This window comes from Fusarium mangiferae (assembly GCF_900044065.1).
Source record: "Fusarium mangiferae strain MRC7560 genome assembly, contig: FMAN_scaffold011, whole genome shotgun sequence".
NCBI classification, from domain to species: Eukaryota; Fungi; Ascomycota; class Sordariomycetes; order Hypocreales; family Nectriaceae; genus Fusarium; species Fusarium mangiferae.
The window spans coordinates 1,115,914-1,139,837 of NW_024573931.1; the positions used below are offsets into that span (position 1 = coordinate 1,115,914).

At 49.9% G+C, this 23,924-nt stretch overlaps 6 protein-coding genes across 6 annotated transcripts; 3 read left to right on the top strand and 3 right to left on the bottom strand.

Annotated features, from left to right (window-relative positions):
* Positions 1-280: 280 nt before the first annotated feature.
* FMAN_10196 (uncharacterized protein) lies at positions 281-3,673 on the bottom strand (the record flags this gene model as incomplete). Its single annotated transcript, XM_041820843.1, has 1 exon — positions 281-3,673. One exon carries the CDS (start codon positions 3,671-3,673, stop codon positions 281-283), a length of 3,393 nt encoding a protein of 1,130 aa, XP_041686683.1.
* Positions 3,674-11,185: 7,512 nt separating this feature from the next.
* On the top strand, positions 11,186-11,865 carry FMAN_10197 (uncharacterized protein; the record flags this gene model as incomplete). Its single annotated transcript, XM_041820844.1, has 2 exons — positions 11,186-11,421; positions 11,478-11,865. The coding sequence occupies 2 exons, from the start codon at positions 11,186-11,188 to the stop codon at positions 11,863-11,865; spliced, it is 624 nt and encodes a 207-aa protein (XP_041686684.1).
* Positions 11,866-12,318: 453 nt separating this feature from the next.
* FMAN_10198 (putative PRE3-20S proteasome subunit (beta1)) lies at positions 12,319-13,287 on the top strand (the record flags this gene model as incomplete). Its single annotated transcript, XM_041820846.1, has 6 exons — positions 12,319-12,352; positions 12,418-12,463; positions 12,520-12,534; positions 12,583-12,617; positions 12,669-12,909; positions 12,969-13,287. The coding sequence occupies 6 exons, from the start codon at positions 12,319-12,321 to the stop codon at positions 13,285-13,287; spliced, it is 690 nt and encodes a 229-aa protein (XP_041686685.1).
* A 4,658-nt stretch (positions 13,288-17,945) lies between these two features.
* FMAN_10199 (putative PCL7-cyclin like protein interacting with Pho85p) lies at positions 17,946-19,503 on the top strand (the record flags this gene model as incomplete). Its single annotated transcript, XM_041820847.1, has 2 exons — positions 17,946-19,271; positions 19,330-19,503. 2 exons carry the CDS (start codon positions 17,946-17,948, stop codon positions 19,501-19,503), a joined length of 1,500 nt encoding a protein of 499 aa, XP_041686686.1.
* A 700-nt stretch (positions 19,504-20,203) lies between these two features.
* Positions 20,204-21,125, bottom strand: FMAN_10200 (uncharacterized protein; the record flags this gene model as incomplete). Its single annotated transcript, XM_041820848.1, has 2 exons — positions 20,204-20,709; positions 20,765-21,125. 2 exons carry the CDS (start codon positions 21,123-21,125, stop codon positions 20,204-20,206), a joined length of 867 nt encoding a protein of 288 aa, XP_041686687.1.
* A 507-nt stretch (positions 21,126-21,632) lies between these two features.
* Positions 21,633-23,554, bottom strand: FMAN_10201 (uncharacterized protein; the record flags this gene model as incomplete). The annotated part of the gene is made up of 4 exons (XM_041820849.1): positions 21,633-22,718; positions 22,767-23,033; positions 23,084-23,214; positions 23,278-23,554. The coding sequence occupies 4 exons, from the start codon at positions 23,552-23,554 to the stop codon at positions 21,633-21,635; spliced, it is 1,761 nt and encodes a 586-aa protein (XP_041686688.1).
* Between the last annotated feature and the right edge of the window lie 370 nt (positions 23,555-23,924).

The window sequence follows — 23,924 nt, forward strand, 5'->3', positions numbered from 1 at the left end:
TGAAGAGCAAGGCACATGCCGCATCGTCGTCTCAACATGATGAAGAAAGCGCATGGTGAAAGGAAACATTTCGAGTTGGGATTACTCATGTTGAGCGATTTTCGTAGTGACTAGCTGATCACCGCGTCGTAGTGGTAGGAGTAGTCATCACAATCCACCTGAAGGGTATCGAAGTGTTTAAAATAAAATAAAAAGAGAGAAAAATGGTGCACTGGTGAAAAGGTATAGATTTTTTTGGTGTATGGTTTTAGGGAGATCAGCCGTCTGGGTGTGATTTGGATCAGTTCCATCCAAGAGAGTTCTCAGCAGCAACAGGCGCAGAGATATACGCTGTTCGTGCAGAGTTGCCCATACCGCTGCGCCCACTGCCATGGCTGTCACGGCCGCCAGGACGGACCTGGCCTTGCTCAGCATGTGTTGCGCCATATGCTGAGAAGTCACGGCTCATCAAAGCACCTCCCATAAGAGCAGGGCTGCCGTTACCAGTGTACTGCATCTCAGAAGAGCGCTGGCTGCTGCCAATGGAACTAGCACGGCGGTGGCCCAGTTGCTTCTTGCGCTTGTATCGTCGGGCGACCAAGAACATGGCAGCACCGTACATGACACTAAGACCAACGGCACCTACAGCAATACCAGCAGTGGTGGCCTTCTGCTTGGCAGACTTGTCACCCTCGCCACTGTTACCAAAGACATCGCCATTGTTACTGCTGCCATCATCCGAGTTGCCATTGTCTGTGTTGTTGTCGGTGTCCGAGTCACCAAAGATATCGATCTTGGTGTTAATGACGGACGTCAGGTTACGGACGATCTCAAGATCATTGTTGTACAATGGGGAGTTGGGGGTAATGAGATCAGCCTGGAGACTGTCGATCATGTTCTCGGGATAATGGATCTTGGCGAGAGCAGTGATGTATCCCCACTGGGACTGTGTGTCAAGAGGGACAATCTTGCTAACGAGAATGCGGTCCTTGGAGAAGCCACCAGCATCAGCGAGACCCTTGGGGAGGTACTTGAAAAGCTGAGCAGCTGCGACGGTGTTGCGAGCCAGGAACTTGTAGTTGAAAGGGAACAAGAAACCCAGCTGGATGGGAACAGAGCCTTCAGGGATAGGCTTGTTGGGGTCGTTAGGAAGGATAACACGGGGAATGTTAGCAGGGAGGCCGGTGGAGGTCGAGGTCTCAGTTGGCTGCGAAGGCGCGGCAGGGATAGAGGTAGGCTCGAAGACGATGGTGGTGGGCAGCCAGTTGTTGGTGTTGGTGAGGGTGGCAGTAGGTCGGATGCTGGTAACAGGAACAGCAGCTGTGGGAACCAGAGTAGTAGGCTCGGGCTCAGGCCTGGTCTCGGTTTCAACAGGAGGTTGCGAAGTGGGCGCGACTGATGGCTGCTCATCTGTGGGGGCAACGGCCGAGGTCTGCTCGCCTTCAGACGCAGGAGCGCTTTGGGTCTCAACGCCAGTGGCAGGCTTGGTAGGTTCAGCGGTGGCAGTGCCGTTGGTCTCTGCATCAGTCTCGGTGGCAGGGCTGCCAGTAGGAACAGAGCCAGAAGCTGTGTCAACAGGCTTGGTGGCAGGCTCGGTAGCTGGTTCAGTGGCTGGTTCAGTGGCGGGCTCAGTAGCAGGCGCTGTGGTGTTTCCTGAGGGCTCATTGGTGGCACCTCCAGTGGGGATAGCAGTTTGGGTGATGTTTGTTGGCTCCTCAGTGTTTGCACTGGTAGGCTCGGGGGCGCCAGTGGTCTGAGGTTCGCCCGTACCATTAGGAATGGTCTCAGTTCCGTTGATAGGCTCGCTGGTGGGCTCAGGCGTAACATCAATGCCAGATGTCACCTCAGGGACAGTTGTGTTAGGAGCATCAGTAGGTGCAACACTGCCAGTCTGGGGAAACTTGGTGTTAGGATCAATGAATGAAGTCAGATCCGGGGAACCGCTTTCGGACTTTTCAGGGGGAGAAACAGTTGTAGGAATCACAGGCGAAACAGTGACAGGGCTTGAGGCCTCAGGAACAGCAGATGTGACGTCAGTAGGAACAGGAAGGATATCAGTAGGTTCGGGCAGAATGCTGGTAGGGATGATCTCAGCAGGGCCAGTAGTCTCAGGCTCGGTTGAAGGAGCAGCGGAAATAGTCTGCTCAGAACCATTGGGGGCAGCAGAGGTGGGTTTGCTGTCCACAGGAGCTGAAGATTCCTCCGGAGATGTGGTCTTGACATCAGGCTGGTTGGGCAACACGGAGCTGAGGAGAGTCTCAACGGGATCCAAGATACCATCCTTGGAAGTCTCACCAGTATTAGGGGCAGCGGTGGTCTCGTCAGCCGGAGGGCTAAAGGTTGGGAGAGTCTGACCATCAGTTTGAGGCTTAGAGGCGTCACGCTGGGGCTCCTTGGTGGGTGTTCCGGTCTCCTCGGGTTGAGAGATAGACTCAGTCTGGTCAGGGGTAGGGTCCTTGGTCTTGTTATCGGCGGGCTCAGCAAGAACCGAAGACAACAAAGTCTCGACAGGATCGAGAAGGCCCTTGGTAGTGGCAGCAGGCTTCTCCACAGCTGGGCTTGTGGTCTCCGGTTCAGCGGGCTTAGCAGTCTCGGTCTCGGCGGGAGCTGGCTGAGTCTCCTTCTCGCTGTCGGTCTTGGCTGGCTCAGCCTTCTTGGTCTCGGTGTTGACTGGCTTAGGCTCTGTGGTCTTGGAGTCGGCAGGATCGGCAACCACCGAAGAGACAATGCTCTCAACAGGGTCCAACAGTCCTTCCTTGGTGGTTGGAACCGCAGCAGGCTTAGTCTCTTCAGGCTCAGTCTTGGGCTTCTCGGTTGTTTCAACTGCTGGGTCCTCGGTCTTGGTCTCAACAGCGGCAGGCTTAGTCTCCTTCTTAGGGTCGGAAGCAACGGGGAGCACAGATGTCAAGATGCTCTCGACCGGGTCGAGAAGGCCCTTGGTAGCACTGGCCTTCTCAGTCTTGGACTCCACTGGTTTCTCGGTCTTGGTTTCAACAACAGCGGGCTCGGTCACGGTCTCAACGGGGACAGGCGCCTCGGTCTTAGTCTCGACGACTGGCTTCTTTTCAGGAGTCTTGACAGATGAAGATTGCTCGACAGCAGGCGCTGTTGTAGCTGCGGGCTTTGTCTCCTCCTTAGGCTTCTCAGTGGTAGCAGGTTTGGCAACGACATCGGAAGTGGCGGCAGGCTTCGTCTCCTCCTTCTTCGGTGCCTCGGTCGAAGGTTCCTTGACCGCAGCAGCTGTCGTCTTGGCGGGCTCAGCGGGCTGGGCCGCTGTCTTTGATGTGACGATACCACTGGGGGCTAAGAGAATGCCAGTATCGGCTTCTGTGGGAGCGTCTGTTGAAACAGCAGGTTCGGTAGTCTCGAGGAGGGCCTCGCTTGTTGTTGGCTGAATGATGAGAGCAGGTGCGCTGGCACTAGGTCCAGACTTCTTGAAGCCCAGAGGTAGTGTTGGGTCGAAGTTAACGCCATCCTCCTGGCTCGCTTGTTTTCGGCTGTTCTTGTCGATGAGGCTCTTGATGAATGAATCAGCAGGCTCCCGCTTTTCTATCACAGGAGCTGGTTGGTTCTCTGGGGAATTGTTCTCAACTTCTCGCTTGACTTGTCGAGGGATGTACATGCGCGGTCGGTTTGCTTCGACAACAGAGGATGAGGCCAGAGCCAGGGCAACAATGAAGTTCTTTGCGTGCATTGTTGATACTGTTTGGTGGTTGAGACTGTGTATTTACAGTGTTGAGGATCGGATTGGGTGGATGATGAGTATGCTGAACCTATTGTCAGATTGAAGCCTTCGGTCTCTATATCACCAGACTCACTGTCAGGGATAAGTTTCAGCGAATGTACTTGACTACTAGGTCAACGAGTGTAATCTGTTTCATCGTATTAGTCGTCGTCCCGTGCCATGATCTGTTGTGTAATCCGATATCCACCCTCTTCTTCACCACATTTATTCCTTCGCACAGATGTCGAAACTCGGAATACCACAGCCACACAACACGGAATGAAAGTCCAACTCACATATAGTTTGCGTAGAGCGTATGTATATGCGATTCCAAAATCAATTCAAAAGAGTGACTGACGAAATATCGTCAAATGTGATTCAAAACAGACGCGTGTCGTTCAGATTAGGAACCGTTACGGGATTCTTCCTTCAGGTATCGTAGTCTTGGCAGATTGTCGGTTTGGCGAGGGATATTATTAGATCTATCGTTACGTCGACATTTGCTGATTAGGTCGCTAGAACCTCCAGAGGTCCTACTGGCAGCCAGACTCCGTTCGGGGTAAGTGAAAGGAGTGTGAGGGAGTCAAAGTCGTAAACGGGTCTCGCGAGGGATCGGCTTGCAGACGCAGACGCGCTGTCGAGAATCGAGAGTGACGGTCGACGACGCCTTTGATGCTTGTCGATTGGAGGTGAGGTCGATGTGGAGAGAAAACGAGGGAAGGGGAAGGAGAGTTAAGGTATGTAAGTACTGGATGTAAGAAAAGGCTGGAGAAAAGAAGGAACAGCGACAGGGCCAACGAGCGAGTGAGCAAGCAAGTACAGTCAGTAACCAAGCAGGCAATGGAAGGAAAGGAAGGAATGAAGGCGAATGGGGAGATGGGAAGGGCATGGAAACACGACAGGGACAAGGGGACATGGATCAAGGGGGTGTGACCCAGGACCACCAGCATCAACACCAAGCACCGAGCATGGGTCCACCGTCCATGTGGATGTGAGAGGATCAGACAGTCAGTGAGCCACTGAGTGCAGATGCAGATGTCCTGGGACTGAGATGCACCTAACTCAACATGGATAGTGAGCGGGCACTCGTCCCTTCGTGCAACACCTAAAACCTCCACTACCAGTCTTTTTTTTAGTACCTGGATCGTTGACTGAGCGTTGAGAATGAACCTGAACCAGAGCCAGGGCGACCAGCACGGCTTCGTGCTCCGTACTGCCATTTCAGGTGGACCTGGACCTGGACCAGGAGAGACGAACAAAGAAGAGGACACCATCCACACCAACCCCTCTTCACATTGGGCGGGTACTCAAAGGCTGAGCAAACAGTACAAGGGATCGGCTGCCAATCTGCTGTACACGAAATGTACCAGACAGTTGGTACGAGGTATTCTCTTAGCAGCAAGACGCAGAATGGCTCAGTTGAGAAAATGCAGCGTCACCTCTGGGAATGCTTCCGCCTCCGTCTGCTATTGTTGGAATCTTTCGAGAGCTACAGTAAAGCCAACCAACCCTATTCTCCAAGGAGGCTGCATTCGCAAACGCCCACCGTTGATCGCACCCGTTGAAAGTTCCTGACGGCTTCGGTCAGAGGCGCCAAAGACTGCTCGAACCCCTTCAAGCCTCGGACTGCCAATGCACAACAAGCCACGCTACCTGCGATAGCGGGTTGCCTAGCGGCAAGTAAAGCCAGCACAACCGCCAACCTGAAATTGCGCACCTTACGGAGCTTGATGGGTGTGCAGCCTGTGCCTGTAGGGAGTTCTGAGTCCGTGACGAAGAGCCAGGGTGTGGCTGAGATTGCTTTGTTGCAGCGGCACACCATCGAAGAGAGAATGGTATCAATGCCTGGGCACGGCACAGTTGGCTCAATTCATTCTGGCTGCTGCTCTCAGCAATAACGAGATAAGCTACCTATAGAGTACGAACCGGTGCTCCTCTCCTCAACAACAATGTGGCTGGCCCCATATGTTGTACGTTGGAGAACCGGTATGCTGAAGGGCAATGGTGAAGCAGAAAGTAAACACTCAGTGACATGATTTGCCCAGTGAAGGCCATACTACAGCGGCGTCGTTGGTGGAAATCGACGGACCATCTGGTAGCGTCGAGTCCCAAACACTGGCTCTGTATCTCATCTGCCGGGGAGCCAGCCAGTTCAAAGCATGTGGAATGCTAACCATTATGCAGTGATGGAATTGATGAGTTGTGCAGATTATGCAGAGCTGTGTGAGTTTGGAGACAAGACCAGTGCAAAGCTTGATGGAGCCCTGGGCTGTAAGGGGTAGCAGCGCATTCGAGAGTTTTCATTGGACAAATTGGGGTTTTGCAGACAACTATGGCCTAGCTCAGTACAAATATTGACGACCTCAGAAGCTGACACGTACAACATGCTCATCGTATTCATCTGCATTACGAGCATTACGAAAGCTTGCGTGTGCACGTTTTACATCTCCAGTCTTTTTGCTTCTCCCTTTCGTTCACACGGGAGACGTTCCGAGTTGAACGAAGAATCTGACAGGAAAGCTTCCCCATGTACAAACTCCAGAGTCAAGTCGCAATTCACCACCCAATTCCACAGGTGGCTCTCGTGCCGAAAACATTCAAAGGGGGCGATGTGACGGTAGTGATAGATTCAATGCATTCAAAGATGATCTCGCTTATGACTTAACCTACACGCCTTGTCATTATCATCGGCAGTTCATAACTGCTTAATCACGAACAGGGACAGTCTTGTCCAACCCGACTCATGAGTCTTATTCGTGGCTGGTGTTCTACAATATCTAACCGTGGCCTCTGTTAACCAACAAAAAACTCGGCATGGTGAACGACAGCGCGTGGAAGAGGTGATGCAGCCACCCAGAGAGGTTTCACACGCGAATGAAAGCACGAGAGGATACAAGCTTGTGTTCCCTACAATACCCTCTCAGCATGTGTGGTCACCATCGAGAACAAGGTACCGATCAACGGATGATCGTGTATCGACTGCTAACCGCAATCAGCAGCCTCCCGGCCAGCGACACCTTGGTGCGTTCCCTGTTCCCCTACTGATAGTCAGGGCCCGAAAAGAGGGCCACCCCGTGGCATGGATAGCGCCGCGATCCAGGAACCGACTTTTGATGGAGCCGACTTGATTTTGACGACAGGGGAAAAGCCCAATTGCACCTCAAAACCAGCCAGAGAGACCCGCTCGAGCAAAGTCTTAGCAACGGCTAGCTTCGTCTCGGCAGCGCCACTTGGACCCGGGGGCTTAAGCCTTTAATCATCACGACCCTGTTCCCTACCGTTCCGTGGCATGCAATGCCAGACTGGAGACTCAACATTGTCGGTAATGTACCTGGCAGGCCTGGTCGACATACAGGGCTCCGTCATTCTGTGCCCAGACTGTCCCTTGTGTCAGCATGAGCGATTTCATACAAAAAAGAAAGTAGGATTTAGGTTTGGCTTGGTCCGGCTGAATGATGATAATATATCGGATACAATCAACCGGTCTTGCAAGCCATGTCTTTGACTCGAGATTCTCCGTGTCCAAGCGAAATAACTTGACAATAGGTTGTGACGGTGGCTTGACCGGGGCCCTATGAGTAAGGGTCAGACAACGTCCGCCATCACCTCGATTGAGTTGATGATGCCGATGAGCTTGTGCTGGTTGGTTCGCAGCGAGTTATTCTGTGCAGCAGCGAATTCCACAGCTCCACGTGGGCGCTGGGAAATGCAATGAATCTACATACAGACAGAAAAAAATGCTGCAGTTCGGTTGGTTGAGCGTCCGAGATTGCGCGTCGGTTTACTAATAATTCTTGGTATTAAATGTCTCACGCGCAAATCTCTACTGAACTGATTCCTAGTGTGCTTCCACACATGGTTTTCTCGTGTTGTGGTTGTGATATGCAAAGATCCGTTCAATTTAGGGTTGGCCTGGTCTGGTCTGTCAATAATAAACTCCCTTCTCATCTCGGGCTGTCAACTTCAAATGATCCTTGGTCACGGGCTCCTTCGATGATCTACAGATGACTCCGAGATCCTTCCTTGATGCTTGTTGTCATCCTGGATAAGCTTGGCTAAAGATATTGACGTTCATTCTTTGAAGGGGGCAATCATCATGTTGTTTATCTCTATGGCACGCACCTCTCTCACCTGAGTGTCCTGGTTATCCACCCCGTTAACAACTAACATATATGCATAAGATCGGCCTCTTCAATTTAACTTAGAGGCCATTTGACTCTGATCTATCCGTATCTAGTTATCTAACTCTTGTATTTCAATGTTACCGTTGTATTTCCCACCTCGTCCCATGTCGGCCTACTTCTCGGCTGTTGGTGTTGCTCTATCCCCACAAACCTTCGGCGCGTGGTGCTCTACATACCTATGCCTATACATAGGATAGGCGCCAACAAAGTTATCTAGAGTTGCATCTGTGCTGTTCATATCCGTATTCTGCTATTGCATGATGGGCGGAGATTGGTTCCGTGAACCTTCTTTACGCCCTGTTGTGAAATGCTCAGCCACTTTGCATAACAGACTGTTCTCTTCAACTCCGTCCACCGTCTACGGATAGAATCGATAGCCTGACTGAAATTCTCCTAGCATTCACCTGAAGCAACCAGCATCTTTAGTTTCTTCTGGCTTCATCAAAGCAGAGGTCGATCCTGGACTAATTGTTTCCAGCTCCAGAAATACGAAATAGTGGTACAGGGTCTCACCAGATTGGGATGTCCGCGGCCTAATATGGCCGCAATTTAACAGGCCCTCCCCTGCATCTCAAATGAACAGCTGCCATTTTTGGTGATCGCGTTGTTTGACGCGATCTCAACTTCAATGATTCGATTCTTTCTCCCGAGTATCCGCTCCGTTTGTTTCTACCGCTTCTTCTTGCCCAGCTTAGGCAAGGTTTGGCTTGGTTCATCGTGATGGTTTCGTTGCCAAGAGACTCTACGGGCTCATTCAATCTCTATCCATCTCTCTATGGACCCGGATGACCAAAACTGATTCAGATGTTTTCCCAGGTTGTGGAAACTGCATCGTCTCATTACAATTTCTCCTATCAGATCGCCCGTATGAGCGGCTTTCACCTACATGCCTCCACCGTCACCACCACCGTCCAGGTTGCTTCCGCCCTACCGCTCTTGAATACGGGTCCAAGCAAGCGTTGTCTTGTTGGTATTGGCGGGCGTCTCCCTGCCTGACCTGATGTTTATAGCCCAGTTCAGTCGGTAGCTGACTCTGCCTGAAACGAAACGAGTGTCCCTTCGAGAAACATTTGAGAGACAGTCGACTCGGTAGCGTAATTTGCATTTCACAACAAAGATCCATCCGGCTCTACCGTTGCCCTTAAGCAAAGGCTAATGATAGGAGTGCCTCCTGAGACGAGGCCGCCAGCGGCTCGCCTCGCTAGATTCGGTAAACTATCACTTCTTGAAACAGCTGAGTCAAATCCCCAGGCTCGGTTGTTTCCTTTCAATTCCAGCAAAGCGGAGAGCCTCAGCTTCTCGGCCTATCCTGGTTTCTTCAGCTTGTGATATGAACGTGATCCATACTAACATGTCAAGGATGACGCTAGATGTCACTTCACGGAGAACATATACACACCAAGCAAGCTGGGACATCCGATGTCATCAAATTAGAATTCGTCTTTATACTATCTGTTGTGGTTCTTTGTTCGTCATTCGTCGCAAGGCTGATTACGTCCAATTACGAGGTTGGTTAAGGTCTAGCCTCTTCCTCCGGCCTCAACGTGGCTCGCGTTTTTAAGCCGCAGGATATTACTATGAGTACTCCTCCAGCATGTCGCTATGTGCATTCATACAGATGGCTGATGCTCTTTGCATGCCGATAACTGTCCTCGCCGTGACGGTCCCGGGTTAATCGGGCTAAGGATGCGAGTGGCTTTTATATTGGCCGTTCCTCCAATCTGCTAGAGACATCCAATAACCCGCGAACTTAGACATGCATAAGTCTATCCTTTGTTCTCCATCTGCGCTGGAATGGAGTGCCGATTGGGCCTCCAGGCCACGTATTTCGAGTATCTCTATCACATTCGCGAACAGGGCTATGCGTATTTGAAGGAGTGATTGAAAGCCAAACAAGCCACGAGGCAACTCTGGAATGTGACTTGGATCTTGGTTTCATATATCGTCAACCTTATGGGAATAGCAATGACTCTGATTCTGCTATTCATAGGTCTGTCTCTTGTCTGATCAATCATATCGCGTGGCAGTTGCTTGGCTCATGAGTTGATGACAATCCCCATGCTAGTATGTCTTTCAAGTGAAGTTTCTTTCTATCTTTTCCTTGATTCAGTCATCTAGTTTAGTGACTAGTCACTTTTTGCGTCTATGTTATCCTGTGTTGTTGTACGATCTTGATGTAGGAAAGGTCTAACAACCGGTGAAGGACTCTTGCATATGATGCTAACTGACAAGACTTGGTTAGCACTCCAACTGTCAATAGCAATGTGGCTAAGCGACTTGAATGTCGTCTCTCGTGTGGTACTATAATTGTTCCTGACCTTATATGGTGTGTGTCATCACGTTAGACATATTACTCTTGCATTATATTTTGTAGTCGGTACCTCTACCCTTCTGGCTTTGTGAGATCGCACGATGTTGTTCTTTTCCGTGTGTCCATCTGTCCATTGTCTTCACCGTGATACGCAACTGCCTTGGGGGTGAATTGTGACAGCAAGTTTTGCAAAGTGTTCAAGCGTTTGGAATATACCCAGCTACAATTACCAGTACTGAATGCATCTGCCATAATTTCCCTGGAAATAAACTGTATTAGTGCTATGGTCAAAGAATATTCGCTTGTAGCCAACATCGCCAAGTTCTAGTCAACCCAATACAATCAATCCGGATTCCAATATGCATATAGGGTAGGTTCAATGAGAAGGGAATCAATCGTTCAACACATTGCACCCGGAGGGTATAGAAAGTTCTGCCGATAGATCTTTTATGGTCATATATGTGGCTGTAGTTTACGGGGGCGATATATGAAGCCGTTTTATTGGCCTTGCAAGATTCATGTGCTCACATTTATTCATCACAATATGATTTTGTACGAGATGGTGAATACTACTTAGAAAGATAGAGAGCTATAAATTCGTTCCCTTTGCATCCGTTGCACTCCCAATGCAAGCATTCAACAATCTACTCCTGTGCTTTCATCATGATGCAACTTTACACACGTAGTTGAACGTCAAACTCGTGATCGTATGCTCCCCGGGGATCCACCAACGGGCGTCCGTCCCGGCGACGGCCGGCCCCACCAACCACTCATGCCACTTTATTCTGGGTGATCTGGCATCTCATTTGCAATTAGGCCCCCCCGCTGCTTCAGGACTCCCAGGGTCTCTTGCTGTAACTGGTTAGTTGCGCCCAGAAGCTCGTTCGATAGAGGTCCCTGCTGGAATTTATCTGCTATCATGAGCCATCAACTCAAGCCTCTGGAGGATTAACCTCTACCTCACTCTTTTAACTTCACCACTTAATCATGGCTCGTCGACAGCATTTAACACCGACCTTTATTCTGGTCCTTGGAGTCTTCTTTACCTTGTCCTATCTCTTCTCCGGACCCTCGCGCAGTATTCTTCCTAAATACCAAAGCGATGTTGAACTGCCCCTGAAAGAAGCCCCTCGATCTGAGTTCGCTGCTGACCTCGGCGCTCTGCCTGCTGGTCTCCTCGATGGCAACTCTATTGCGCCTAAGCTCGAGAACGCGACGTTGAAGTATGTCGATAGAATTTCATTTCACGAGTAAAAGCACCACTAACACTACCTCACAGGGCTGAACTTGGCCACGCGACGTGGAAGTTTCTCCATACGATGATGGCACGATTCCCCGATAAGCCAACCAAGGACGATCGAATGGCCCTCGAGACCTTCATGCACCTATTCGCCCGACTCTATCCTTGCGGCCAGTGTGCGGCGCATTTCCAAAAGCTTCTCGCCCAGTATCCGCCACAGACCAGCAGCCGCAACGCAGCGGCCGGATGGCTGTGCTTCGCCCACAACATTGTCAACGAGAGGGTACACAAGCCTCTCTTTGACTGCGAAAACATTGGCGACTTTTACGACTGTGGCTGTGGTGACAAGGACAAGAAGGAGGGTGGTGCAGAAACCACAGCAGCTGCCCAGGCCGAGGGACCGGATCAAGAGCTGCACAAGCATTAAAGAGCTAGAATATGACAATCCCACATTAATGTACAAGTATTTCAGTATGTGCTGGCTTTGGCTGGTCCAGCTGGTTCATGCTTGATATACCACGATTCCTCCAAACTCCTGCACACGTAACAACCATAAGCGACAAAAAATGTAAATAAACACATTGAAAAACACAAACAAACTCCATAAGATCATACTAATAACAGTATCTAGAATTCGGAAAGCTGTTGGAGTCAATCATCTTCTTCCTGTAACTTTTGAACGAATCACGTGAAAAATCACATGACACAATAGCTGGCTGTCCGGCGCGGCTGCGCGTTCAGAGCTGCCTTGAGCTTCACTTGAGCTCCAGCCTTCCCCGAGCAGCGAGAAACGACCACGAACCATTACGAAGCACGACTCAGAAACGATCGATCAGCCAATACCTCTGGAGATTTAAGAAAACACCACTAAATCGTCATAATGGAGTTCGGCAACGCTGGAGTATTGAATGAGGGTGCGTTGGAAACTCTTTCGTCATAGCTTGGCCTTGTCGATACGGAAGCTTACAGATATCACCAGATGGTATCCATGTTGATATGGACCGCCTGAAGAAGGGAGAGGTCAAGTAAGTATTGAATCATACCCACCGTCATTAAGCGCAGCTTGCTAACATGTTCAAAGCCTGGGAACCTCGATGTACGTGCCTCCCTAATGATGCAACCGACGCAGCCTAACATATCATAGTATGGCGGTTACTTTCAAGGACGGTGTCATTCTTGGTAGGTGTCTCATGCCCCGACGAAAGTGCATCTAGTAACGGTTGTTTTCAGGTGCGGACTCGCGAACAACGACCGGTGCCTACATCGCAAACCGAGTAACAGACAAGTTGACGAGAGTACACGACACTATCTGGTGCTGCCGATCTGGTTCAGCTGCCGACACACAGGCTGTTGCCGACATTGTTCAATACCAGCTCGGACTCTTTGCCATGACCAATGGCAAGCCCCCCATGACACAGACTGCTGCGTCAATCTTCCAGGAGATCTGCTACGCCAACAAGGACCGACTGTCGTACGTTCCGCCAACCCCATTTCAAGTGCAAACGAAACTGATACTAATATCGTCTACAGTGCTGGCCTCATCATTGCTGGTTGGGATGAGCGATTCGGTGGCCAAGTTTACTCCATTCCCCTGGGCGGTTCCCTTCACAAGCAATCTTATGCTATCGGCGGTTCAGGATCGACTTACATCTACGGTTACTGTGATGCGAACTGGCGAGAGGGCATGGAGAAGGATGATGCAGTCAACTTCGTCAAGGGAGCCTTGAGGGAGGCTATCAAGTGGGACGGTAGCTCTGGTGGTGTCATTCGTATGGTCGTCCTCACCAAGGACGGTGCGGACCGACACTTGTATCTCCCTGATACCGACTACGCCGTGCGGCACGAGTAATCGTCCTTATTGAACAGGACAAATCGAGGAAAGGAGAAACTACCTAGCATGAGCATTGCTACTATGAAACCCGTCATGACAAAGGGTGTACGAACGAGGGAGAGGCCTTCCATAGGCATCCCGAGCTGATGCTGAGGTAAAGAATGAAGAGCATATGGTCAGACTCTTCAGAGAACAGCCAACGATAGATGCTGGAAGCGCTGTACACTAGATAATGGGAACAAGAAAACCAATACATCTACCGACCTCATTCGGAAACAAATCAGCATTCAATATGGGAGCGGAACGGGATATGCATCGGGCCGCGATCCAAGTCCAATCCCCGCAACATGTGAAGCTGCGATTAGGTTGATAACGTGGGGTAACATTACTCGGTTTTAAGCCACTGGAATACGAGCCTACACGACGGTGCAAATCAATTCGATACAACCCAAGTGAATCGTTTTCCAAAGCAAGGCGGACATTAATAAGTGGTGGCGGCTATCTAGATTGTTCACCGCTCTTCTAGAATGAGGCTTCCCGTGATGAACGAAATTGGTGTATCAAGACTTGCAGCAGAGTGGACTCGGGGCGACAAATGAGGGACTCACGAGACTTGTGTGGTAAGTACTAACCTGGTGAAGCGGGAGTCGCCATTTCAGCTGAACACTTGCCATGTGCTTGAACGGCAAATGCTCTTTGGTTCAAGGCGACTGCATAAGATGCCCGTGCTTTACTCTACTGACTCTGTCTTGGATCTTACTGTATACCTGAGCGGTGAACTCTGAAGTATCTTATGATTTGTATTAGCCAGCAACAGTATGCAGAGACGTTGATTGAGGAAGATAGGGCACGTGTATATCCATGAAAGCGAGAGAAGATCGCTACTGTAAGGAGCCTTTTTTAAGTGATCAAGGATTGTAAATTCACTCTCCTGCATAAGACTCAATCGTGAGACTGCAGCCCCAAAGAGGTTGCACCCGATGTCGGTGGCCCTTTGTATATATCCGGTGTGGACCCTTACCAACGGAAAAAGACGCAGGAGAACCCTCTAACAAGTTTTGTTTTTGTGAATCTTCCAGGATGGTAGAGGGATGCTGTGTGATGAAGGTGGTCAGTTCTTGTGTTGATGACGGATTTGTATAGTTGAAACGGTCAACCTGCAGATAACCGGTATTCAGTATCTTGGTTGTCCACTCAGTTTGAGAGGGCTTATCAACTCACAAACTACGTACCTTCGGTCGATAACTTACCGAATGCCGAGTTGGAGGTTGTATCAAGCTCATGGCTGTGGTGTGAATCAGGTTGAAATGATGACTTGGATGCTGAACATTTACCGATACCTTGGCAGTCAAGGGGAGGCAAGAAACCCACGCCCTCTGTTCTAGATGATAAAAATACTCATATAACCTTAGGCTAGACTTTGTAGGCCTTTGATACTTGTTTTTGATATCTGAGCTTAGGGATACAAGACTTCTTGGTTATATACTGAGGAGGACATGAACTGTATTAAGGAATATGATTATTACTCTCCCTATTATACGCCTGACAAGCCGAGTTCAAACTGCTAATAATCTGTTCAAGACTGAAGGTCTCACCTATGTATTGTCTTGAGATATCGAGTTAAGCCTTCATGCATGACAACTCTACGCAATAACACTGATTTTTATATTTCCGGAGTTGAATTATGGAAGCCGTTTCTCGAAGAGTTTGGCTCTTGTTGAGAATATCACATCACTTTGTTGTTTCTCAAAGAGGAGAGTGATCACACCCACGTGCGTCGATCCTTGGCTCTGGGCTGTTTCTGGAAATGTGGAGGACCACTTCAGACTGACAAGATACAATGACAGTTCTTGAAGCTGGCATGGAAAAGAGAAAGGATGAAATGCAGAGCACGATGTCATTGTTTTGTACATATCTCCAAGGTACCTACCTACCTACTAATCTTACCTAACAAAGCCTGCCATGTTGTTGTCAAAACCCCTGATCTACAATCACTAGTATTTGTTTAGGAAGGCACGGTCCTAACGAGTACCGACCTTAGGCAAAGCAAAGCATGGAGGAACCTACCTAGACTCCTCCCCTCGTCGTACCTTCCTTTAGATTGGGACAGATAAGTAGAAGCGAGGTATCGGGATCAAGCAGGGACGAAGCGCTGGATGGATCTTTCCCTGATTCAGAGTCAGCTCAACAACTTTCCAACTGTTTCACTGCTCGCCAAGAGATATTAAAAATAGCTTCTCTCCTTTCCTTTCCTTTCCTCTGCTCCACCTACTGCGCATATCGTTGTCCCCACGTTATTGTCGATTTTCCTTTTCCTTCTTTTTTTTTTGATACAGCTGTTCACTAAGCCTTACGTACCTCGAGGCGTAAATATCCTATATCGAGTTGTTGGTCAACTCGTCTCCATCTCAACTCCACTATACAGCGAGCTCGAGCCATTTCAACAGGTCCATCGCCTGACCTGGAGAGAGACCCGTGAGACCCCTACGCTAGATTCAGATCCAGACCAGCCCCAGCGAACGGACCGTAAGAGTACCAAAGCCTCCAGACCAAGCTGTTCTGGTCGACCGAGCCAAAACATACCCCAAAGCCGTGTCATTCGATTCGCTATCGTTCTCCCCCCTGCAGTGGACGGGGCTTGAACCAAGAAATTTATAGCTGTGTTTGTCGAAACTTCAGTGCTCGCTTGCGTGTCGCTTTGCTGGACTCGGAGCTTACAGCGATTTATTGCTTGCTATTGCCCGCTATTTCCTAGCAGTATCTGTTTATCGGCCTGGTTATCATAACGAAACCTAACGTGGTGAGATGAACTGCTTCTAGTATTCTACATCCGAACACCCAGAAGACGCACTCACACGTTCGAGCTTAATAACTCTTAAGCGGCAGCCGATCTCGCTCCCTATCTTTTAGGAAGTGTCGATCGACCAAAGCTCTGGACTTATCCTCAGCTAACGCGCTCCGCTCCGCTCCTCGCCGTGTCCGTCGCCTTCTCCGGAAGACGCTCCAGTCTTGGAATCACGCTTCAACATTACCTAAGACAACCAATCGCTTTCTATCCTTTGCTGCTTGTCACTCTTAACTTGACTTGACTTCAACCTACTCCGAATCCAAAGAGGCTCTTCGAGTATCTCCCTGAATCAATTCTCACGGTAGCTCCTTTTATATCATTACACCCATACACTTGCGACTGGCTTTACCTGCTTCCAACGAGATCTGCTTTTATCTGCATAGCCTTCGGTAAGTGCGCCATATGTTTGCTTCATTTTGATGTGTTTCATGTGCCCAGTTTCATGTTTGCCGTACCATTTATTCTTCCCTTGTATACCACACATCGTCACCCTTCATCAATACATGAGCGTCAAATTTAGTTTGCCAAACCTGAGTGAAACCCGACCACGGAGGAAAATTGTCGCAAACACGCGGGCGCCTGGTGAACAGTCTCAGGGACCGAGTCAGCCACTCACCCTCGAGGCTCGAGTTCTGGATGGCTGCACAATATGGTGGCAGGGGTGGTGACGTCGTCGGCCTGTGCTTTCAAGACGGATGCGAATTCACAAACGCCACTACACTTGCCATGGCCGACAGACATATCGGACATATCGTTGAACCTCCACTGGTTTCAACGACACTGCAGGTGGCAACGCGATGGTCGTCCCGCCGTTCTCATCATTCGAACGATTGCCTGTGGTATACCAGGCTATGCCATGCAAATCCGCACGTTTCTTGTCTCGAATGACGAAAAGCCATGGGCATCTCCTTTGCGCATCCTCTTGACAGGATATGATCGACGACGAATGACACCTCAACCCCCACCCAACAAGAATTCATTCTCTTGATATGATCCAGAGACAGTTAAAGTAGCCGTGGATTGCACTGGGACACCCTCGAATTCTCCAGAAAAAGAAAAAACGGCAAGCAAAGGGGAAATGTGAACCAAAAAACACTCAGAACCCTGAATTGTTGCAACAAGTTACACCAATCACACCAGGGAGATGCACCACTGAGCTGGTTCCGAGATTTTGTCGGGGAGAATGAATCGGCCTTCACCCCACCATCTGGTCGACCAGCCGCCTCGACCACCACTCGGTACCCGCTAGCTCACCCACGAGGGGCGGGTGCTTTGCTATGTTGCACTGTGAGGACCACTCATTAGCAGGCTGTTGAACGCCTGGGCACCCACTGGACGACGCCAGTTGCTAGTCAGTCAGGCTGACCAGGAGTTCCCTCATTCTGGCTCCAGTGACTACTCACTCAGCCTCCAAAAAGCCTCCAGCATCCACTGTGTCGGGCTTGTCCTGGTCCTGGTTCTGGTTCTGGTTCTTAGGCGTCTCCACCGGCCCGATCCTCTCCCCTCCTCTACTGCATGTTGTCCCCTCCATTTGCTTGATTCTTTTCGATTTCCTCAACTTGTCTTGGCTTCTGACATCGTCATCGCCTCCATTCTGCATTGCCTCTACCTTTTTCCGCAGCTTGCAATCCCCAAGAAGCGATATATGACATTGTTTTGTGTGATATTGACGACTAATTTTTTGTTTTTATTTTGTCCCCCAGTTTAACTGGCCGTTTACGATTTTACTTTCCTCTGCGAAACCAGCGACAACAACGATACCCCTCCGTTTCTCATAATAATAACTTTCGTTTCAATCACCCACGAAAGTCTGCACGATAGCGATGTTATGGCCGCTGTGATCGGCGACATTATCTCAGACACCTCATATCCTCATACCATGATTGCCAACCCCTCCCTTCAACATCATCACTCACACGACTCTTCCTCTTCTTATCGATCCGGCAGCCGATCACGACGCTCCACTACCCCGCGAGCGCAGCGTACAGCAGAACTCGCCGACTTCAGCAGCAACCACAGCTCTGCGACGTGGTCACACGCGCCTGCATCTGCATCGGCTTCAGAGTCAACTTCTACTCCAGCACCTGCGGGTCACGAAATCGCCCACGTGTCGGCCACTGGCGGAGCCTCACGCTTCCCCTCCCCGCCTCCATCCTCATCGCCCGCTGCTGCCACCGGCCCTGCTTATGCCGATGATGCAAAGAGTCCGTCTATGGCATCTGACGCGAGGGACTCTGGTCCCCTAGGTCACGCTTCTCAGCCCGGCCCGACTTCTCACAACTCGTCTGCCCAACAGCCATCTCCTGCATCCGACGACTTCCAAATACCTAATCCTTCGTTTCCTGTCTCTGGCGCATCGTCGCAAACGCCAGCACAGACCGTCATACACATTCGTGACCTAGCGCATATCCAGAGTCTGGCCAGCGCCGACCTGCTATCTGGCAATGGCGGATCTGGTATCCTCAACGACCCGCCTCTTCAGCAGATGAAGTATGAGATTAGTGGTATGCCCATAGGGGATATCATTGAGATGGTTGCTGCGTTACTAACAAAGATCACGACCACCAACGATTTGCAGCACGATGCAATGCAGCGCAATGTTGCTCATCAACAACAGGCTAATCAGTCTGGGGACACCAGTGGAAGCTCTATCTCATCGTTGAACCATTCAGTTCTCGCTTTCCACGGTAAGAATGTACCCGCTATCACCATCCTCAGCTACCTGTCGAGAATACACAAATACTGCCCCACTACCTACGAGGTTTTCCTCAGTCTGCTGGTATACTTCGATCGTATGACCGAACGTGTCAACGATATGGTCACGAGGAATGAAGAGAACCGACGGCAAACGCGGTCCCAGCAATCAAACGCAACTTCCCCTCAAGACACCCCTATGCGCGGTGAGGGCATGGATGTGGACGAGAGTGACTCGGACCTGGCAGATGACGACGACGAGGAAATGGCTGACTCAACTCGACTAAGCCGGACAAGCAGCCATAGGGGAGCTGCTACCCCTACTGAATACAGTGGTATTACAGCGGCGACATACTTTGTTGTCGATAGTTTCAATATACACCGTCTCATCATCTCTGGTGTGACGTGTGCAAGCAAGTTCTTCTCAGATGTTTTCTACACCAATTCAAGATATGCCAAGGTATGTAACTGTACTCTGCCGCCCCTTTCTCGCTGAGATGAAACTAACGACACGATAGGTTGGTGGTCTGCCTTTGGTTGAACTAAACCACCTCGAGCTCCAATTTTTGCTCCTCAACGATTTTCGATTAGCCGTCCCAGTGGAAGATCTGGAAGCGTATGCGACTATGCTTGTCGAGTTTTATGCACGAGAAGTAGTGGCCAAACAGGGGGGAACTGGAAACACTGAGTGAATAAAGTCACCGAGTGATAGCCAGCCAATGTGTTACCCTTACAGAGCAACCCGTATCTATTGTGGATAAACGTTGACCGTCTGCCTTAACCGATGAATATGGGACTGCCTCCGATCGTCCTGGCAACCAAATACTTCAACCGATGCGAGACACAAGGGCGATCTCCGAAACACAAGCAGCCATTGATCAACCTCACCACTGGTGTTTGTTCCGATCATAGCTATTGACAAGGGCCTTATGGCCCTGCTACTATCCTGTACGGATAGCGTATGATCATTGAGAGGGGATGTTGAGGAAACCGAATAGCTTTTACAGGGCTGATCCTGAGAACGAAGTAGTTTATGACATTGTTGGACATGTGCGATGTTTGAAGGACGGGTTGAAAGAGCGAGCAGTGGGCTGCTCAAGAAAGCTGTATTTCTTGCGTAGACTGGGGTACTTGTACAGACATGGGCTACGGATATGGGTATGGAGAGCCAACAGAGGCAACCTGTTGGTTGGAAGATGGGGTTGAGGTTGTTATTTTGTGTGGTACGCAAACACTGGAGTTGACGGTGTTTTGGTAAAGAGGGATTTGCTTACTTACGTACATAGTAACCTGCATGACTCTCTCCTAGCGCATGGGTCTCGAACAGAGATTTCTTGATGGCCAAGTTGACTTTCAGATCCATACAAGCAAACAGTGAACTATTGATGTTGCTTATAGTCTCGTCCTGGGCGGCTCCCAAGCCTCTGGGTGATCAAACTCGATAACAGAGTTCTCCATCTTGATCCCAATCTGCCACTTGGACCAACCAGGCCAGAAGTTCTCAAACTCACCCGTCAACTTGCCCTCCTCATCGCGATGCTGCTCAACGTCAAACCAGCCCAACATACACTTGGACGTAGACTGCTGCGGAACGACAGAGCACCACTGGTCAGTACCAGGCAGCTCGCCCTGGCTCCCAGAGCCTTCAGGGAGAGGAGGGAAGACCAAAGTGGTGTCAAAGCCCAGATAGTTGATCCATGAAGTTCGGAAGGGAAATGAGGGCGCATAGCGAATAGGCTTGAAGGTGGCTTGGAAGAATGGCGTGGGATCTGGTGAGGCTGACTCAGAGCTAGCTGAGTCTGTGGGCAATGTATCGTGAGGATATACTTTGACAGTTGTAGAGCCGTTTGAGTTGTCAGTCCAGTCGAACTTGGCGAGGTGTTTGGGGACGTTCCAGTCTACATATCTACTGTTAGTAGGTGAAGAGGGAAGATACTGAGAGAGTAGGCGGACTCTTTCTACCGTTGTAGCACGTGTGTTTATGAGAAACGTAGATCCTCGTAATCTTGACACCTTTTCCTTTCACTCTCCTCCCATTCTCATCCTCCTTCTCATACCCAAAAGTCCCCGGCGCGAGAATGAGTTCATCGTAGGGTCCAACGGGAGAGTCCGTGTAGCGAATAAGCTGCAACATGCTCAGGCCTCCAAGAGCTTTCTGATCTTTAGCAAAGCTGGATTGGCCTTCAAGAGGAGAGTAAGCAATTGAAGGGAGACCTTCTTTGGCTTGTGAGGGAGACGTCCAGAATATAAAGGCGTAGATGTCGCCTTTGAGGGTCCATGGTGGAGGAACGGATGGGATGTGTGAGTCTGCCATGCTGTGATATTTGAGGATTTGGATATTATAGATGATCGTGGGAGAACTGGGGGAGATGCTATATACTGCTTAAGAAGGGCGAAACAATGCTTATGGCGTTTTCTTATGACATGGCAGCTGAGATGAGGTTGCATCAGAGACAATACCAAGCCTTTGGGGGTCAGAAAGAAGACTTGTGACGTCTGACCTAAAGGACAAAAATGCTTGAGATGAGTTTAGCACATTTTAGCAGGCATATAGTCCAGTTAATTTTAGTCCATTGGTTTCAGTTGATCGGTTTTCTTTCTCCCTGAGGACTATGTGGTGCTGTGCTGTAAAGCCACCAACTCCAAGTCTCCAACTTCCAAAGACATCAAACAACCTCGGCACTGACGAATAGGTTTCCTAGACTAGACTAGCTCAGTAAATTCAATTCAATTCAATTCAACTCAGCAAAGACTTGTCAATACCTCTTCTAAACATGTCCTGTTCTACTTGTTCTTTAGCCCTAAAACCCAACAGACTCATCTAGGAAGTGTCTATCTTGAACGAATCTCGACCATCTTTATGACTTGAGCGGACGATTTCAACACGTAGCCCACTGATCTGAGCTGGGTCCACATCCCTTCTGAAGTCGGCCATCACACAGAGCTGGAGCTTCTCTCGTTCCAGCAGATAATACTCGACATCTTTGAAACTCAGACTGGAAAGATCTCCATATATGACCCTTTCTCTGAGTCGAGATTGGATGGGCAGTGCTGCTGTAATCACCGAGTCTGATGGGTTTGCCATGAGATTACCAGCAAATGGGATACCGCCGACATAATGAGATGTTTGCTCACCACAGTCGGTGGGCAGCTGTCCCAGGTAGAAGTAGATGGTGTAGGACCCGGGAAATGCCCCCATATTTACCAAGACAGCGATAGTCCATTTGGCCGTGTAGTCTGTCGAAGAGATTCCGCCTGCCATCATAATATCCGTGCCCGCCTGAAGACCAACCGCAGCTGAACCTCCCCACCATTCGCTCACCTTCTTTTGTAAGTCTTGTCGAACATCTTCCTTCTGTTTCCCCGTGAGATCAGTATCAGCATACGTGTATCCGAAAGCTTCTGTTGTCCTGGCTGTGTCTGAGTTCCAGAAGGTGCCGTCAACAGACGCAAAGAACGGAGTCAACGGGGACTGAGAGTCTTGCATCTCCCCCTTGAGAGTGGTGAAACTGTTTTCACCCGCCGGCATTGGAGTGACCCATGAGTACGGGTTAAGAGATTGCCATATGGCAACTACTCGATCTGTCATGGCGTGGTGAAGTAGGAACAGTGGATCGAACGAAGACAGAGGGACATATGTCATGTGTCCTCCAAGACCGCCGTCGGTATGAATAATGTCGTGAACAGATTCGATCGAGTCCGCCGTTGACAAATTCTGCGTAGCACCCCATGCCTTGGTCCCGAAGCTGTTGAAGTCCTTGTAACTAGTCAAAAGCTCATATAGGCGCCGTTGTATCTCTGGAAGTCTCGATAGTAGCGCAGCGTTGACCTTTTCGTTGTCAGACGTTGGGTCGGTTTCACTCTCAGATACGTTAGGGGCTCTCTTGGTCTCGTCCCAGTCTCTCAGCTAGTTGATAGTCAATGACGAGTTCTCTCGCAACGTGGGGGCACTCACTGGACTCCATACCATAGCAGTTGCGTTTTTTGGATGAAACCTGTACGAGTAGAGAGGGTTGCGTATCTCCTGAACACCTCGAGGACCCCACTGGGAGATGGTCGCATTCCAGAATACATCAGGAAAATGTGATTCTCCTGGAGGGGGAGGCATTGCCCAGTCCCAATATGGCATTCGGAAGTCGCGTGCAGCGTCTAAATATGTTTGCCGATCGGTCCCGTTAGGAAACATGCCGGCAATGACATTGGCCATATGATATAGCTCTTGCTATTCCATCTTGTTAGCAGAAGCATGAGGAATAGCAGGTCTCCTCATACCTCAAAGAGAGCTAGATAAGGTCGGTGCCACACTGGGAAAAGAACGGAGCTGTGAGCGCAATAACCAGACTGGTTTGCTCCTGGAGCCGCCTCAACACCATTCCATGCCTCGAAGGGAACTCCGTGAATCCCTGAACAGGCAAGGTATCAGCATGGCCTTCTCACAACGTTTTATCTGAGACAGTGTCACGTACCAGCGATCTTGTACCACGAAGCAGGGTCGTCCTGACTGACATCCTGGAACATGCTCATGGAGAGTATGAACAAGTCCCATTTGTATCGATCGGCCTTCATCTGTCGTATCTCGAGCCTCAGTGGTGTAGTGCCATTGCGAGTCTGAGGCAAGGCCTTGACGACGATCGGCGCATCGGGGTCTTGTCTGCGTGTGAGGGAGTCGATATCAACGCCGCCGTAGTTGTAGCTCTGTGCTGTAACAACAGCGAAGAGCAGCCAAGCGAGGATGATACGCATGGTGTTGATGAGGAAGTGAAGACGTAGATGGCCCAAGTTTGGGAGTGCCTAAGTTAAGTAGAGAAATTACCTTGGGTAAGTACCTAAGTTGAAGCTAGGCTTTGTCTTCCTAGGGGGAGGTGCAATCTTGTCGGCTGCTGCACCTGTTGGGCAGGTCCAGCTAGGTAGAGATGGGTCTACTCGATATATAAATCTTACCCAAGGCATTAAAGCGTGATAAAACAGGAAGAATCGAGATTATCGAGGACTCGAAATAACCTCGAGAAAAGAGTAAACTAAACAAACAAACACCATGTCCAGTCAAGTCATGGTTATATAAACAACCCAATGCTGTGGTGACTGTGTGCTATTGCTGCTCGTTGCACAACTT